We start from the raw sequence: 18592 nt of genomic DNA, 5'->3' as shown, positions 1-18592 counted from the left end.
GGATCTTTTTTCCCTTTTAGCATCCATAGTGACAATCTTCTTCCTTCTAGAATGTTTAAAAATTGGAAGTATTGAAGCACTACTTTTTAGCATTGTCATAAATGTATTGATTTTGGTTGTTACTACAAAGCAGATATCATGTCAATCTTACTGAGGGTAAAATAGCTGAAAACGCAGTCTGGACTCAGCATTTGAATTTCTTTCTTTGTCACATTAACTTAAAGAGATCTAACCCCTTATATGTGAAGATCAGTGGAAAGAAACGATCCATCTTGGAATTCTGAAGACATTACTAAAGCTAAAATCATATCATTTTTTTTAAAGAAAGGAGTTCCTTTTTGGTTTGAGGCTGCTTCTCAGTTTATTTATGCTAAAATAAAAGAAAAAAATGGAGAGCTGCATGTTCCTATGAAGGAGAGTTGATTTCTTATAAAACATGTTTTTAAATGAGCATATTTAAAATTTTCTAGAACCTTTATATCAATACAAGCAGAAGATCTATAATCTTCAGCAAAATCCCCTTATGTGCTTAATATTCAAATAATGTATATGCTTCCCCCTAATATATTTGTAGTCAGAAGCTGAGTTTATTTTAAAAATCTACTAATTTTGTGTTTTCTCCTACTAATTAAGCTCTGAGTTCAAGATTCAATATTTTGAGAAGAGGAGGTCATACTTCTTTCTTCATCATATGTCAAGAGCACATAGTGATATTTCCCTTGCTCCCTGAGCCAGGACAGAAAATCACTGTTTGGGGGTGTATGGGAAGGGGGTTGCCCATATCAAGCTCTGTGAGCTTTGCCTGTTGCAAATGAAAACCAGCTAGACAGGTCTTGATATTTAAAGAACGTAGTGTCTGGAGAATCAGCCTCCAGAATTAGTCTCTCAGAGTTACTCTGTTATGATGCTCTTGAAATTTGGCTCTTTGAATATTTTGCTGCATTTCAAAATCTGAGAATTGAGAACAATAAAAAGGACATTTTGTCTATGGTAGATAGGATTTTGAAGTTCCTGGGAATCTAAGTGGTTTACTTTGTAAGTCTTTGTTCATGTACCAGACATTTTCCTAAGGTTCTACTCTGTGCTGAGGGAGAGAAAGATGAAAATGACAGAGACTGTGCCCTGTAAGCCCTAACATCTTAGGACTTGGGTGATGTGGTAGCTTTTATGACATATATACAAAGATATTATACACACATATATACACAGATATTATATGAAATATACACAGAGAGACACGTAATTGTTTCCCGCTGATGGAAGTGGGTGTGGAGTTTATAATATGTAGGTTAAATAGCAGTGCAAATGGCCCATGTTTCTTAACTATTTAAAAAATGAAATAAAATAATTTTCTATTATTGAGTACTTATTAGTGAGCAAACGCAAATACCCATGTCTTTTTCACTGGCAGCAGCAACTGAAAATATATCTGTGGAATTCATTCCTTGATTCAGCAAATGTATTAAGTGCCTACTATGTGTTAGGGAACCAAAATAATGTCACTTAAAAAATGGGCTGGGCGCAGTGGCTCATACCTATAATCCCAGCACTTTGGGGGACCAGGCGGTTGGATCACCTGAGGTCAGGAGTTCAAGGCCAATGTGGTCAACATAGTGAAACCCCGTCTCTACTAAAAAAAATACAAAAATTAGCCCGGCATGGTGGTGGGCACCTGTAATTCCAGCTACTCAGGAGGCTGAGGTAGGGAGAACTGCTTGAACCTGGAGGCAGAGGTTGCAGTGAGCCAAGATTGTGCCACTGCATTCCAGCAGCAACAGAGCGAGACTCTGTCTAAAAAAAAAAAAAAAAAAAAAAAAAAAAAGGCACATTCACAAATACATGTTAGGAACAGTCCATAATATTGCCTACAAAATAAGTGGTAGCACAGAAAGCTCATTTCTCAAAAGTAACTAGTTAAGCCATTTGAAAACATTATAAAAACTGTGATAGTGATAGATGATCACAGATATCTATGACCAGACCTCATTATTTACCATTCTCATTTAAGGGAAATCAAGTTTTTCTCCAGAAAGTACAAATCTGGTGTCAGAGTGACCAGATCTGTGTTGCTTCACATAGATCCTTGCTATAGGTTTAGAACCCCTTAAATCAGTAATATGAAGCTAGGGCTATACAAAATAGGATAATAGTGTGCATTTGTATGGCTTTGGCATGTATGACTGGTGAACTTTATGTGAAATGCTTGTGCCTATGTATGTGTGTCTTAGTGCCTTAAAAAACAAAACAAAACAAAACAAAACCAATCATCCAAAAGCAGGGACCACATCTTATGTTTGCACAGTGCAGTGCTCCATAAAGAAGGAAAGAATAACAATTCTTAGGACCAGATTCTTCATTTTATAGGAATCTGGAGGTTTAGATAACTGAACTTGTGCAATGATTTTTTTTAAGAGAAAGAGAAAACAGGCGGGTTGTGTGCAACTGGGAATGGGAGAATAGAGAGATTTGTTTATTCTCTACTAAGCTACCAAAGAAAGATGACAGAGGGATAGGTATTTTATCCCAGAAAAGTTCCCTTTGCTGAATTTGACAAGGAAAAAAAAAAAAAAAAAAAAAAGACTTTTGACTATCATGGAAAAAAAAAAAAAGTCTTAATTTCTAGAGAAGGGACCAGAATAGTCTGGGTTGTGCAGTGCCCTCTGGGAATGACTGGCATGCAGCTGGAGTGGTTATGGGGCTAGGCAATTGTGGAGTTTATGAGACACTGGTAGAGAAGGAACTTGAGCCTGGTGACATGTTTTGATGACTGCTTCCCTTTTATCACCCATTGAATTCCAGAGGAGACCAACTAAAGCTATTGTGAAGTGAGAATGATCAAAGCCTGTGGTCCTCAGTGGTCTAATTTGGTGGTCTGATCCCAGTCAGAGGGAATAGAGGAAAGGAACTGCTCTTCTGAAAGTGGAAAGATTTCTGAACGCACATGTGGTTGCTGCAGAGCTCTTGGTGGGCCTTTCTGTGTGAAGTCAGTGACCTTAGGGGCTGCCAACAACACCCAGCCAAGGCCACATCTTGGTGGAGGGGCCATGAGCTCATGCATTTAAAAACTTCACTTTAACTTGTCTGCCACCTGATCTTTATTATAGAGTGGCTTTTCTAAAGCAACAAGATTTGGAGAAACAATGTGTTAGAGCTTCTAACCTTAGCCCATCTTTCATCCTATTTCTACTGCCCTCTGGTGGACATGTTAATTAGAGAAACTGCCACTCCCCACCCTGTCAGCACTACCTTCTCCACCACCATCACCACCAGTATCATCACTGCCACCACCGCCACCCCTATTGCCACCATCATCATCGTTACCACCACCATCCTTGTTTTCCTCATGCACATAATCAGCATCAGTCACATCATCACCCATAAACATTAGTTTCATATTGTGGTGATACACCAGGTTAATAGTACATATTTCAAAACTCTGGTCCACCGCATAATACAAAGTAAATTCTTCATCAATCTGTCAACAATCAAAGTCAAGCAGAGAAATACATGGTGTTTGTGTACAGTCCTTGGGTAGCTCAGGGATGACTGCACCATGCTATTGCCTTCCAAACAAACCAAGCGATGCTGGAAAGCTATACCTTTTATGAAATAAGATGTGAATACTAACTCTTATTTTTACCACACGGTTGATAGACAGGATTAAGATGATCTGAGGTGCTTTATTTTTCCTTTCTGGTAAGTTCATACTTTTTCATCAGAAGGTAGCACAGAATACATACCTCTGTGTATATGTATGAGGTCGCAACATTCCTTGGCATATAATCTTGATTTTTAAGTTGCTTCTTTCTGTGTGTGTGCCTATATATATGTAGGAATACACACACCCACACATACATACTCCAGGACAAAATAATAAAAACTTATAAAATGGCAAAGAGTACTTGTCCAAATAAAGGACTAACCGCCTATAAAATTTCCTTTTAGACAGTGAAGTCATAGCTAGAAGCTGGCAATAAGACCATCTGAAACTACTAAAAACATTCTGAAATGTTCTGGAGGAGAAAAAGGGAGAGAGAGAGAGAGAAACAGGAGAGAGAGAGAGAGAAATGGGGGGGGGCGGGGAGAGAGAGAGAGAGAGATCGATCCAAATCCAAAAGCTTCCTCAGCTGAGTTATTCTGCCTTTTATAAAACAACTTCACATCTGGACTGATAACTTGAATTCCACCCAGTGCCATTTAAATAGCCTAAGTTATAAACCTCTTAAACTTGGGGTTTATAATAGAAACACTGACAGACCCTTAACTATAGTGCCTCTATAGTAATGAAAGCACAACTATTTCATTATAGCAGTGTCTGGCAGGGCTGCTATAATTAAGAGTCTGTCAGCGTTTCCATTATAAACCCAAATTTTAAGAGGTTTTTAACTCACATTGTTTTAAATCACATTGGGCTGAAGCTGGCTGTACAAAATGTCAGACCAGATGTGTGTGTGTGTGCATTGCTTTTCTTTTTATTTACGAGAGAGAGGGGGAGAGAGAGAGGCATATAGGTGAAGGTTGTTTTTAAGATTGGGTTTGAAAAACATGTATTAAAAAATTATTCCCTTGCTAAAGGTAAAAGATGCATGGGGTGGGGAAGCATAGAGAATCAAGTTTGGAATACCTTTTATTTTAGATTGTTTTGATTATATATTTTTTTCCTTTAAAAGTAGTCTCATTTGAGAAAGCAGATCTGTACGTATCCAAAAAGGAATGTTAAAAAAAAGAAATCATTTGATAACAGGTTATTGATACTGGCTTATTTGGAAGATATTTGATAACGTATGCTACTGGAGATGATGGAAATATCTTGTATTGTTACTTGTTCAGCTGCTCTGATATTCGAGATAATCTTTTCTGAGCTCACCATCCTTGGTGGGAATCACTTTTATGTTTAAACACACTCTTGGAATAGGGTTGCCTGATCAAAGCCTTATTAGTTTTTGGGGAAAATGAATAGAATTTGGATGGTTATGTTGGTTTCATGTATGTGGTGATAGGATTTATTAATTTCTTATTTATCAAATTATTGTTTATCAAATAAATTTATTAATTTATTATTTTTCAAAGACCATTTATTGAGCATCTACTGTGTGCTGAGTATTGCACTAGGAACTCTCTAGTGCAGTACATTCATTGGACTGGCAGCATTGCCCAGCACCTACGTGTCTTTGATGTCAATATTAGGAAGCTAAACTGAGCATTTGTCATTCAGTAGTGTTCTAACTAGAACTCTTTGTCTCTTCCAAGGGGCCCCTTACTTATGTGGTAAGACTACTGCTCCCTCTTCCCCATACATTGTTGACTTAGCACACAGCAGCCTCGTCTAGAGGCAAGTATAGACTTAGAGTAGATTCAGCACCTACCTTCCTTCCTTCCTTCTTTCCTTCCTTCCTTCCTTCCTTCCTTCCTTCCTTCCTTCCTTCCTTCCTTCCTTCCTTCCTTCCTTCCTTCCCTCCTTCCTTCTTTCCTTCCCTTCTTCCTTCCCTCCTTCCCTCCCTCCCTTCCTTCCTTCTTTCCTTTTCCTTTGGATGGGTTCATTCAGGTATTTGAAGCGCTGACTGCCAGCTAGCTAAAGGCCTAGGAAACCTGGAGAGAAAGATGCCAGACTAATGGTTCTCCCAGGAGCCTCCTTGGGGGAGGTCTGTGCCTTTGTAGAAGGTATAAATACTGTCCTCCAGGGACCTCCCAGCCTCTGGGTCACACTGGGAATAGAGGAGGAAAAAGAGGCTCACCCTCTTCCACAAGCAACTCCCCAACATTTTTATTATTATTTTTTTGAGACAGGTTCTCACTCTGTAACCCAGGCTGGAGTGCAGTGACATGATCTTGGCTCACAGCAACTTCTGTTCCCCAGGTTCAAGCGATTCTTGTGCCTCAGCCTCCCAAGTAGCTGGGACTACAGGCCTGCGCCACCGTGCTCAGCAATTTTTTGTATTTTTAGTAGAGATGGGGTTTCACAATGCTGGCCAGGCTGGTCTTCAACTCCTGACCTCAAGTGATCCTCCTGCCTCAGCTTCCCAAAGTGCTGGGATTACAGGTGTGAACCACCGCACTCAACCATCCCTAACATTTTAAAATTCATTTTTCCTTTGTCTCAACAGCAGCCTAGCACTCCCATCCTTGAGAACCCAAAATACAAAGCCTATGCCAAGCATAGAATCCAAACCTAAGTTTTATTTATATGAAGATGACGGCCTGTTCTCTATTTTGTGACCTGCTGATTAGGAAAAACAAAACAAAAAATAAAAATAAAATAAAAGAAATAAAAAGAAGAAAAAAGGCTAACGTAAAAATCAAGAAGGGAATGATTGTATTTTTAATCATTCGTTCAGTCATTCACTTATTTATCTTTAAGTCTATGAAGGTGTTTCCCCCTAAAGGCAGACAGCGAATATTTTATTTTAATCTTGTAGTTTCCATCCTGACAGACCTTTTAACCCTTCATCTTCCAGCTCAGCCCGAGTCCCTCGCGCCAGGCGATCCTCAGTCCGAGGCTGGGACTGTATTAAGTCTCCCTCTTCGAGCTGTTTGTTGACCACATTCACGTTCAGAGCCCTGGAGCTAAAAGCACTTTACACCATAAAATAAAAGCACTGTCTTTTTTTCTAAAAGGTTACGTCTGGAGGCCACGCGGCTCATACTTCATACCGAAAACTACTGAAAGGACTATGAAATCCTGTATGATTTACACTCTCTCACTGCATTAGGGTATAGATCTACTCAACTCTAAAAATACGGTGGGTTTCTAACCGACGTGAATATATGTACATTATTTCAGAAAGTCTGTTAGAAAACTTGTCAACACATTATAAAGCATAAACTAGGACTTGGCTATTAAGTACGGAGATCAGAGGCAGAATATATACTGCAGGAAGTCCTGGGGCGTCTCCTCCGCGGGCAAGATAAAAAGGGGGAGGAGGGAAGGGGAGGGGTCGTCTGCTGGCCTGGAGTTTACACGCAGTGTCGTCACCAAAGGTTTGGGAAAGAACCCACGGAACGTAATTACCCTTTCAATGGGAGCAGCAACAGCTCCACAGCCCCAAACGAAGTTAACTGAACGGCCAGAAAATAATTTTAACGTTGTCATAAATTATGACTTTCTAAAAGCCATTTCTGGAAAGGTAAATATACTTACTGTGTATCCAAGTGTGCGCATTTAAAGTGACCTTTCACCCCCTCTACAAAACCACCTGCATCATTAATCAATACTTATGTAATATTTTAAAATCTCTTAAAACGACACATCTTTCTTTAAACACACATACAAACCCTCCCCTCCCCCACTTTCGGGCGCTTTAGCGAGCATCCAGCAGTGCTGAGGGAGGGGGTGTCGCCGTAGAGGAGGGCACCAGGGGCCGAGGAGGGGGGTCAACGACCAGGAGGGATCAAATGCCGACACACAGCCGTGGTTTTCTGGACTGGGTGAAATCTGGCTGGGGGAGGGGCGGAAGCGGAGGGCACTTCCCATTTCACCCTGGGTATATTATGATGGTGAAATTAAATATATGTTAATCGGGGAATAGTCACTGCTTACCTCTCCATTGGCACCCAGGGAAAGCAGCTGCAAAACTGGCTTTTTAACGTATGTTTTAAGATGTGGTTTCGGAAGGAACCCCCGGAATCTGAAACAAGTGCAATAACATAGCAGACCTACTTGTAACTAAGTGCTTAATTTCCTATGATTTTTTTTTAAAAAAGGAAAATCAATAAAATGTTGCCAGTTATTTATTGGAAATAACCACAGATAGCGGCCCTGATAGGGTGCCGTCGTTAGAGCGCACACAATTGTGTAATGAATTGTAATTCAGAAGACTGTTAAATGTGAACCACAGAACCTTTCAGAGGTAATAAAGTCATTACTTTTTACACTATAGCCAACCCCAAAAAGCTTTACACACACCATTATATATAAACCACACATATATATATATATATTTCCACAACACTCACTCGCTCATTTCTATATCTTCGTCATAGATGGATTTTTATGGATGGGTGGGAACAATATTCAAATCTGAAAAGCCTGGTTCTGAAAGAATCTGGCTCACTATTGTTACCTGAAGGGGCTTTTCTTTTATTTATTTATTTTTCAAAGGCCTCCCAGTTGCACTTTCTTCTTCCCTCTCTTCACCTTCCCTCCAATTGTCCCCCACTTCGTCTTCCCCCGCCACCCCCCAAGAAGACATTCTTTTGGTGACTCCAAGGCTGGTTTAACAAGACAAAAAACAGACTGTGATGGAATAGAGATGCTGACCTGCTCTGAAGAACTCAGTGAAAAGGGGAAATGGTGTCACACACAAGCTACAGAGCTTAAGTTCTAGTGAATCTTCCCGCTTCTTAAACAGAATTTGAGGTCTCACCGCCCCCCGCAAACTGGAGGGAAACAACAACAAACAACAAACCACATTGAGACAATCCCAGTCCAGCCCACATCACTCTCAATGTTGAGCATCAAAACCTCCTTTTCTTCCTTAGAGGGGTCCGAAGCTCCACCGAGCTAGGCAAGCCAGTCATTTTCTAACACAGTAGACTTGAAACTTTACTAAGACGACACAGGAATAAACAGCCGCTTGCCGGTAGGGTTGCGGGATGGGTGAGCGCGCGCAAGCCGGGGACCCTCGCTTAAAACAATAAAGCCCCCCACCGGGTGGGTGAGTTTCCGGAAACGACACCCCTTAGACTGAAGAGGGGGATGAGAAGACGGGGGTTGTGGAACCGCTCCGAGGAGAGGGAAGGAGGGCTCCTCGCTCTGTAGACACACTCACACATATCCACCTGCAGCTCAGGGTCTCGCGGGCCGTGGCGACCCGCCACCACCCTGCACCCTCCGCACCTCCCTTGGACCTGAGTTCATTCTCCTCTCCCCCCAGCCCCTTCCGGATTTGGAATCGGACCGCGATCTCCCCGGCGGCGGCGGCGGCGGCTGCAGAGTGGTGCTGGCAGGCAGGGAGGCTGGGAGGCGGGAGGCGCCGGGGGACTTTACAGGCACGTTTCTGAATAAACTTTCCAATCGCAGGGGGTGCTGTTGCTGTACATTTTACGTAAAACTGAAAGTATCCCACGCCAGAGTGAAGCCCGCTTTTTGACAGCGGCAGCACGCGCGTGTGTGTGCGTGTGTGCATTAAAGAGACAGGGTTTTATTTCCAACAGGTCTTCCCTAATTTCCAGGGAACGTCTGCAGAAAGGCGAGAGGGGGCTGCTGGCTCCCGGGTGTGCGCCTTGGCGGGCGGCGCCTGGGGAGCGCGGCGCTGACCCGGGGCGGTCATCTCACCACCGTAGCCTCCCCGCTGCTGCTGCGAGCCTGTCGCTCTCTCTCCATTCCCCATTTTCTTTTTCCCTGGGTAACAGCACAGGAACAGTTGTGTTCTGCCCGTAAGAAACATTTTCTTTCCATCCCTCTGTGCTTTTGCAGTTGCTCTGGAGTGGGAGGGGGTGTGTCCCTCCCAGGGACCCGGCTTGGGGACCTCCCGCGGCGCCGGGAGCACATTCCCAGGGACTGGGACTCCCGGGACTGCCCGCGCTTTGTCCTCGGCCGCTCAGAGAGGTGGACGCCTCGGCGCCTCTCTCGCCCAGGCCCCCGGCGCTCCCCTCCGGGGGCCAGACTCTGGCTCCTCGTTCTTTATTCCTCGTGCTCTCTTTCCGCGACCCTTAGGAGCCGGGGACTCGGCACTTCCAGTTGCATTCAGACCCAGTCGCTTGGCGGGGCGCTCAGATCCCAGATCCCTGGCTCGGCCTTGGGGGCGCCCTCGGGCCCTGGCCTGCGCCGCCTCCCTCTCCCTGGTCCCCTCTTTCCAGGCCGCCCGGGCTCCTGGAGACTCGGGCGCTGCCCTTCCGGACCTGCAACCCTCCAAACTTGGGCTAGATTCCGCGTTGCCGTGCGCTCCCTCCCGTCTCCCCTCGCCCGCTGCGGAGCTGTAACTTGGAGGCTCAGCTCTCAACTTCGGGTGATTTTTCTTTGCTGTCCTCTCCTCGGGCAAAGTTTCCCGAGCGCAGCCGCGGGCTCGGGGCTTTTACTTCGGCCCCTGGCGTCCGCACGCGGGGAGCAAGCGCGGCGGCGGCGGGGAGGGGAAGTGGGTGTGCGTACGGAGGAGGGTGTCCGGGAGCAACTCTACCTGGCTTCCCTCCGCCCGCGCTTCCCCAGCCCGGGGCTGCAGCCTCCCGGTGCACTCTCGCTCTATTTTTTCCTTTTTTGAATAATCTTTCATTTTAGGGCCCGCGTGTGTGGGGGGGAGCAGGGCGCACGTCTTGCTCCCCCCCACCCTTTCCTCCCACCCCTGCCACCCCTTTCTTCTCTCCCGGCCACGCCACCGCCGCGGCGCTTGCTGCGGCCACTGGTGAGCCTGCGGCCCCAGCGCCCCCTCCCCTCGGCCCGCCCCTCCCCCGGGGGCCGCGTCTGGCGTCCGCGGAGCCCCCCGCCCCGCACCTCCCCCGCCCCGCACTGGCCATTGGCTTGTCCTGGTCTCTTTTTCATGTCCAGCCCCTGATGTGTGTCCATTGGTGTGAGCTTCCCCTTCCCTCCTCCCCTTCTCTCCTGCTCGCCCTGCCCATGTTTTGTGTGTCTCTGTCCATCCAGACTCCTGACGTTCAAGTTCGCAGGGACGTCACGTCCGCACTTGAACTTGCAGCTCAGGGGGGCTTTTGCCATTTTTTTCATCTCTCTCTCTCTCTCTTCCTCTATCTCTCTTCTCTCTCTCTCTCTCTCTCCCTTTTTTTTTTTTTTTTTTTTTTTTTTGCTTAAAAAAAAAAGCCATGACGGCTCTCCCACAATTCATCTTCCCTGCGCCATCTTTGTATTATTTCTAATTTATTTTGGATGTCAAAAGGCACTGATGAAGATATTTTCTCTGGAGTCTCCTTCTTTCTAACCCGGCTCTCCCGATGTGAACCGAGCCGTCGTCCGCCCGCCGCCGCCGCCGCCGCCGCCGCCGCCGCCCGCCCGCCCCGCAGCCCACCATGTCTCGCCGCAAGCAAGGCAAACCCCAGCACTTAAGCAAACGGGAATTCTCGCGTAAGTAACCCAATAATAGTAATAATAATTATTAATAATCACGAGAGCGCGCAGGACTAGAAGCAAAAGCGAGGGGGAGAGAGGGGTGTGTGCATGCATTTTTAAATTTTTCACGAGAAAAACCTCCGAGAGTCGAGGTAAAAGAGATTAAAGGGGGAAAAACCCTCATCCCATCTCGAACCATTGCCGTGTATGCACTTTTGAGACAGTACGCACCTTTTAATTTTATTTAATTTTACAAAAATTTGACTCCTCCTCTTTCCTCCTTTCCGCTGCTTTATTTCTCTTTTCGAAAAGGAATGCAATGATTCCACCGCCCCCCCTCCCAGTTTTGCAAAATAATGAACAATGCTAAGGATGCGAACAACTCACATGCAAACCTGGGGGTGGGAGCTGGTGGGGAAAGGGAGGTTGCTTCCCACTCACCGTAAGAAATTGGCGGGGGGGGGGGGGGGAAGTGAGTGAGTACAAGTCTAAAAAACGATTCCCGGGGAGAAAAGAGGTGAGACTGGCCTTTGGACACCAGCGCGCTCACGGTCAAGTGTGCAGCGTGAGGAAAGTAGTCATCCCCACAATAGTGAGAAAGTGGGACTGTGGAAAGGGGCCCCCGGCGCTCCTGAGTCCGCCGAGTCGGGAGAGGGGCCGCGGCGGCGGGGAGAGCCGTGGGACCGGGAAGGACAGGAGACGCGGCCGGCACTGCCGCCTTTTGTTCCGGCCCGAGGTGGGTGTTTGTCCCGCTGCCTTTTGTGCCGGCTCCTCGCGCTTGCCCTCCCGCGCCGCCGCCGCCGCCGCCGCCGCCGCCGCCGCCGAAGGGCAGGAGCCAGGGCCGGGGGAGGAGGCGGCCGGGGGCACGCGGGAGAGGGAGGGAGGGAGCCGGGACTGCTGCCGCCTGGGTTGCCGCTGCCCTCCCCTCCCGACCGAACCTCAGAGGCAGCAAGGAGAAGACTGGCACATAAACAAACAAATACATAAAAATAAAATAAATAAAACAAGGCAAGAGAATGTACAATTTCTTGCCCCCAAATCGAAGCCAAACGCTCTGCCAACCCTTTTCTGTGACGGCCTTCTCTTTGACTCCCCCACCAGCCCCCCTGCAAAAATCTCACAATCTCTAATCCAGAAAAAAATTTACAATCACCCTGTTCCCCAAAACCCCTTCAGTTGCAAACTTAGGGCGCCGGCGGCACGGAGAGGGAGAGAGGAACTCCCTCCTCTTACTATTTTTTGGAAGATTTTCAAAAAAAGTGGAAGTGGATTTTGATTGGGAAAAATCTCGTGTCTGAATGTTTACAAGCACCGCGTGTGCGGGAGCCTCCTGCCAACAAACAGACAGAGGACCGAGCGCGGCGCGGCAGCCCCGGAGCAGGCGGCAGCGGCGGCCTGGCCTCGCCCGGGCCTTGCCCCACCTCGCCGCGCCCCAGCCCAGCCCCGGATCGCCCACCCGGTGCCCGCCGCCCACCCGCCAGGCACGGCGGCAGGCCACGCAGTGACTCCGCGCTAGCCTGGCCCGCGGTCCTGGTCCGCCCCCAGCACAATGCCCAGACCTCTTCTCGACCTCCCAGACTGCGAAATCGGCTGGGTGAAACTCGGCTTTGCAAAGCATTTTTATTTTGCAAAGCAACTGTAAAAGCGCGTTCTGCGCCTCCCCTCCCCTCTGCCCTGGGTACTCTCTCAGATGTCTCTTGTCCACAGCTCGGGACCGCGAGGAGGTCACCACGTGCTTTCCCTGCCCACCCCCCACCCTGCCCGGTCTGGCCACGAGTCCCCCTGCTCCCCGAGCACGGCCAGGCCAGGTGGCGGGGTTGCCGGGAAAGGGCAGGGCAGAAGTGTGTTTGAGTATGCATTTTGAGGGTGCTGGATCCTGGGACCCCGAGCACTTCACCCTTTGGGGCTTGCCCTCTTCCCCAGGCCTGGCTCGGTCTGAGGTTCTTGTGAGTCTATATAAGAGGTGGTGGTGTTGGCTGTCTCCCGCTGACTGCGCCTGAAAGGCGGGCGGTGGGCACTTAGGAAAGTTTGGCAGCAAGGGAAAGAAAGGCGTGAGGGCCCACATTCCCCCCCTACCCAATTTATGATTCTTACTTTAAATTTTTGATGCAGTTTTAAAGGACCACCTATACTTGGTTCTGTGTTTTTTTTTTTAAAAGGGGTGGTGGTGGGGGGTGCGCACAGGGAATTGAATTTTTCACTGGGCCCTGGAACTTGTCACACACTTCGGAAGCTCCCCCGCCCCGGCACGTTGCGGGGCCCTCCCTCTCCCCACCCCCTCGCATCCCTCCCTCGTCGCTCTCCCCCGCCCCCCACTCCCCCGGCCGCGCCGGATGCGGATCAGACGCGGCGCGCGGCGGTGTGAAGTTACAGCCCGGCCAGGTACCGGCGGGAAGGAAGGGCAGTGTTCGCAGGACTCGGGAAAGTCAGGCCCTTCTTCGGAAGGATGCAGTGGGGGCTCAAAGGACAGACTGGGGCGCGCAGTCCGGGCTGCTCCCTCGTACCCCTCTCCCTCTTGGGTCCATCTTGGGACACTCTAGGCAGGGAGGGTTAGTTCCCCTTCCTCCTGTCCCAGGGTTAAAGGGCCAGTTTGGGAGGGGATGAGGGGGCTACTTTCTCTCCTCATTTTCTGGGTGCGCAGAGGGGGCAGGAGCCATCCCGGTCCTCAGGACCACCCCCCCGCCCCCCGCCTTTGCTCTGTGGGCTGAATGAGCCATTCGGTCGCTAGGAGGCAGAACAAGATCAAGAAAGCTCAGCGAACTTGAACCTGTACCAGAGCCTCCCCCACCTCCTGCCCGGCGATTCTCGTCCGGGGAGGAACAAGCTTTGCGAGGGTGGGGGTGGGGGGAACGAACGGTTAGGCAGAATTCCCTTTCTCTCCCCCATCACCTCGTATGTCTTTGTTCTTCATTTTGACTTTAAAAATGCTTCTGGCAGGGGCCGCGGAGAAGCGACCCGGCGCGCGGCCGACACCCCCGTGCGCGAGCTGAGACCAGCGCGCGCCGGGCTTGGAGCGGGGTGCAGTTTTTGCTTTCTTTCGCGGCCGGCATTTTTGGTAGGGAGGAACCGGGAGTGCGCGCTTTAGGGCTTCGGGGCATGGCCAAAGAGGGAGATGTGGCAAGTTTGCACTTGGTCTCCAGGCTCACTTCTTCCATCCCCTCACCCCCATGGAAAGCACAGACCTCGGTGGCCTCGGCTGGCTTGCTCGGCGGCTCTGCAGCCTGGCACCCCCCTCCCCGCCTCCCGTGGCTCTCGCCTCGGAGCTCGGAATCACAATAGTAATAGTTATCATCATAATGATGCGGGCAAGCAGCGTCATTAATAATGAATAACCGCAGCCACCTCTGCGCGCACACCCAGTGCTCAGAATTGCGGGGGAAACGCATTTGCAGAGATCCCCCAAAGTAAAAAGTGTAAGCTTGTGGACACAGAATGAATTTCAGGACCCGCACTTGAGGTGTGTGCGGAGATACTGAGACTGCACCAGGTTAACCAGCCGGTTTTTCCAAACCTCACTTCCTTTTTCACCCACTGGCGGGCCCAGGGAACCGTCACCCCGCGGCCGAGCTGGACGGGCATGGAGGCAGCAGTCAGGGCCCCTGGCTGCCCTCTGCCGCCGGGCCCCCGGGCCGCCGGGCCCCAAGACCCCGCGGTCGCTGCTGCACGTGTTCGCAGCAAGCGCGGCGGGAGCCTGCAATCAGCACGCTGCTCGCTTTGTGCCTTAGAGTCCCCGCGCCCAACTTCACTTTCTGCACGGTCCACCCCTGCCGGGCCCCCTGCCCCGGGCCCGTAGCCCCCGGCTTTGCTTTTGTTTCTTTGCTTTTCCTCTCTGAATTTCAGCCTCCTTTTGCTTCTTTACCCTGTTAAGACAATCAAGGGGAAGGACTTGGAAAGCAAACTTGAAGACACATCTCCCTTTCCCCCTCCCCCTCCGCTCCTCGGCAGCTCTCGTTTCCCTCGCTCCTTACCAACATTTCTTATCAGGATTATTTTTTTTTCGTTATATTTATTCTTTTGCAACTACACAGAGAGGAAAGAGATCTCAGTCTGCCACCGAGAGACATTGAGACGTTCCAGGCTGTCTTGCTGTTTGAACGTAGAAGCATTTTATTTTCTATTTCTTCCTCCCCTCGTAGAAAGAATTCGCGGCTAATTATTATGATTATTTGCTCACTCCCTTCCACTTCAATCGAGGACTCCCTGCTTTGTAGCCGGAGTTTAGGCCGGAGCTTAGAAACGTTGGTATTATTGGGGCGAAGGAGGATGGAGTTGAATTGAGGGAGGGGGTAAAATGGCTGAGGTTAGTAAGGTTTTTAGGGAAAGGGGAATTTGCATTAAAATGCAGAGAAATTATCAGATGCCCAGAAAGGAAATGTTGATTGCCACTGAGAAAAGATGTCAATGCAAATCAGTAGACTACACTATGAGAATTGTGTTTTCATATTTTCTTTGTGTCCCACTTTGTCTGATTTTTAATAATATAGCAGCAATATTAAAACACGGTTTGGTATTTCTCTGAACATCACTAGCCAAATGTTTTGCAAGGAGACCGATGTTAAACGTATTTCATACATCAGGATATAATTCTTGTTAATTAGCAATAATTTACGTTAAGAGCATAGAAAATGTTGAGGTTACAGGTTTTATATCTGTACATTTGATCATCTTGTTATTTTCAAGAACTTTGCCTCCTATAAAATTAATTAGGTGAAATGTGGAGGTGTAATCAGCAACCTCTGAATTACCACTTCATTTCCCGGTTTTGATTGTAAATCAGTTCAGTCACTACATTTAGAAGACTTTAACCAAGTCTGTTTTGAACCACATTACTTTTAACTATTTGATACCTAGGAGAATATTTCCTTTTGCACCTAAATAATATTCCCACTTTTAGAAATGTGTCAGGCCTTGGGAAAAAAAAAAAAAAAGAATCTTAACGGTGGAATTAAAAATTTTTTTTTTTGCAAAGGTTCTGTGTACTACTAACTTTGATAAAATAAAATATTTTCCTGAGTTTTCCTTCAGTCTGAAACCTCAGAACTTGCAGCTAATGCTAAACAAAAAAGCCACATTTATCAATGTGTACTTAAAATCCTTAATTCAGACAACAGAAATATTTTGAGAATGAGTTCCCTATTCCTCACTTGGTCAAAATGGAAGCAAATGTAAGAGAAGAATGACATAAAGGCACAATGCAGAAGCACTTCCGTTTGTCTTCTTTTATTTGAAAAGTATGCATATGTATTCTGTATTTATCTTTTGGCCAGTATGTTGGGCAAATAAACATAAATGCTTACTTTACTGTCTTTATTAGTAGGAATATAACCTTCATATTCCTGTGGTGACCTTATGTTAAATTAGGAGGAGTACCAGAGGCTAGAAATTATGAGATGTCCTACTTGAGCACAGGTGCAGCTAGGCAGGGCTCTCTCAATATTATTTCACCTAGCACATCTGGGAGTTACTCCAGATCTTCCCCCTCAATATTCAGCCTGGGTAGGGTTGAAATAAATTTAACCTGAGTTCACTGGATTTTTGCACTTTATCAAAATCTGTTCCAATATTCTACACTCAAATTAAAATCTATTTTTTGATTCTCTGTGGCTTTAAGTTCATTAAATGTGAAATTGGCAGCTTGCTAAAGAAGGTCAGACTGATTAACTGTTTAAGACTTGTACATTTTCTGCTTCAGTTTTATTAACTGGCAGCATCCTGGATGTGTTTTGTATTTTGTGATTTTTTTTTTTCTTTTGATAGAGCAAGCATAAGATTTCATAAGCAGAGACTTACCAACTCTCTTTTCCCCTTTGGAAGGTTAAAAAATGATAGAAGCTGGTAAAGTAGATGCTGGAGTATTTTAATACAAAGTTAAAAAAAAAAAGCCAACAGGAAAAAAAGACATGGCTACCTTGTTATACCATCCGCTGGTGATTATGTGTGCAGAAATAGTCACATAATGAAGCATTTTGGAGCTCATTCAGAAAATTAGTCAACTTTGACAACATTAGGTGAAGTATTTCAAGTCTAAAGAAAGGACTTCTCAGCCTTGCTCTGAAATGTGGTGTTTGCTTGACCATTCTGATTTTTATGTCATGGATGCCACCAAGTACAAACATATTTAGAATATTTTAGGCATTCCGTTTCTCAGAATAAAAAAAAAAAAGACTAATTGGCTTATTTTCTTAAGTACTCAAAAGTATCCCATTTAGCTAATGTGTCTGAGAAGTATTGCCAGTGAATTTGGTATTTCTTTGATTTTGTGGCACTGCTGAGAGTGAAAGCAGAAAGGTTTTTGGCAGTGTGAATTATGCTGCGACATGATTATTATTTAGATCCGTTTCATAGGTGCATGCAGTCGTTTTCTTATTACGGCAGTGTAAATGTGGCACATTTTTCGTGTGACATAGTAGCTTTCTAATTTATGAAGCCTTGTCTGTTTACTTAGGAGTATATACATTCACACACAAAGGGTGTGTGTGTTTATTCACCTCTCCTTTCATTCTTTGGCACAATGGACAACTTAGTGTATAGGAAAAAAGAAACAAATTTGGTTTCTCTCCATTTTTTTTTTAACCAGTTTTTCTTGTAGTTATTATTTAAACTTCCTTTATGTTCCCTGTGTTAACTATTTAAGTAGCATTCTTTCTAAACTTACAAACCAGACACATTTGTTGCTGTGTGTGTGTGCATGTGTATATGTGTGTGTGTGTGTGTTCTCTGGAGTTATGCAAGGAAGACTGTTTTCTATACATATATGATGATTTGCCTCATTGATAAATTTGCTCTCTGGTTGATAACCTTCACATCCTTGTACATCTTGTATACTCACATTTTCTGGGTATTACATAGAGAAGCCTAGAAACACTTTACATGATGTGGTAGGATGGCATGGGGTTGAGATGTGCTTTTCCCCCTTTCTCTCCTCTCTGGCACTCTAATAATTGTGCTTTTGTTTTTCCAACCACAGCCGAACCTCTTGAAGCCATTCTTACAGATGATGAACCAGACCACGGCCCGTTGGGAGCTCCAGAAGGGGATCATGACCTCCTCACCTGTGGGCAGTGCCAGATGAACTTCCCATTGGGGGACATTCTTATTTTTATCGAGCACAAACGGAAACAATGCAATGGCAGCCTCTGCTTAGAAAAAGCTGTGGATAAGCCACCTTCCCCTTCACCAATCGAGATGAAAAAAGCATCCAATCCCGTGGAGGTTGGCATCCAGGTCACGCCAGAGGATGACGATTGTTTATCAACGTCATCTAGAGGAATTTGCCCCAAACAGGAACACATAGCAGGTAAATGAGAAGCAAGGAGAAAAGCTGTTTGCATGTTTTCTTTTCATTTTCAGAGGTGCTGTAGCCAAGCAGTAAGGAGTGGTAAAGTGCTTTCTCTATTTCTCCATGTGACTGTCCATGACAGCCCTGTAATGTTAAAATAATCATTTCTGTTGCTTACGTCCAGAACACAGAAAAATAAATATTTTCCACCTAACTGAATCAGATGTAGGCAGGACAGGTACACACACCAGACACCCTCTCTCTGGATCTGTCGATTTTGGATTTCTTTTCTTCCCCATCCCCACCTTCTCATTTCG

The 18592-nt window shown here is 46.6% G+C and overlaps 1 protein-coding gene across 17 annotated transcripts in view; it reads left to right on the top strand.

Moving 5' to 3' along the window:
* The first annotated feature begins 8409 nt into the window (after nt 1–8409).
* The window catches only part of LOC105465088 (BCL11 transcription factor A), a 102332-nt gene continuing 92149 nt past the window's right edge, over nt 8410–18592 (top strand). For 3 of the 17 annotated variants that reach the window (XM_071076753.1, XM_071076751.1, XM_011713313.3), the window contains exons 1-2: nt 13294–13378; nt 17964–18293. In XM_071076753.1, coding sequence (XP_070932854.1) covers nt 13330–13378; nt 17964–18293 — 379 coding nt within the window. In that variant the 5' untranslated portion in view covers nt 13294–13329. Of the gene's footprint in view, nt 9376–10397; nt 11012–13291; nt 13379–14349; nt 14454–17963; nt 18294–18592 lie in introns of those variants that run through there. The other 14 variants (XM_011713314.2, XM_011713312.2, XM_071076750.1 and 11 more) reach the window with 13 other exon arrangements.

The sequence above is a fragment of the Macaca nemestrina genome, chromosome 13 (assembly GCF_043159975.1).
Source record: "Macaca nemestrina isolate mMacNem1 chromosome 13, mMacNem.hap1, whole genome shotgun sequence".
Lineage (NCBI taxonomy): Eukaryota > Metazoa > Chordata > Mammalia > Primates > Cercopithecidae > Macaca > Macaca nemestrina.
The sequence above is the reverse complement of the archived record's forward strand: the minus strand, read 5'-3'. Positions and strand labels throughout refer to the sequence as shown.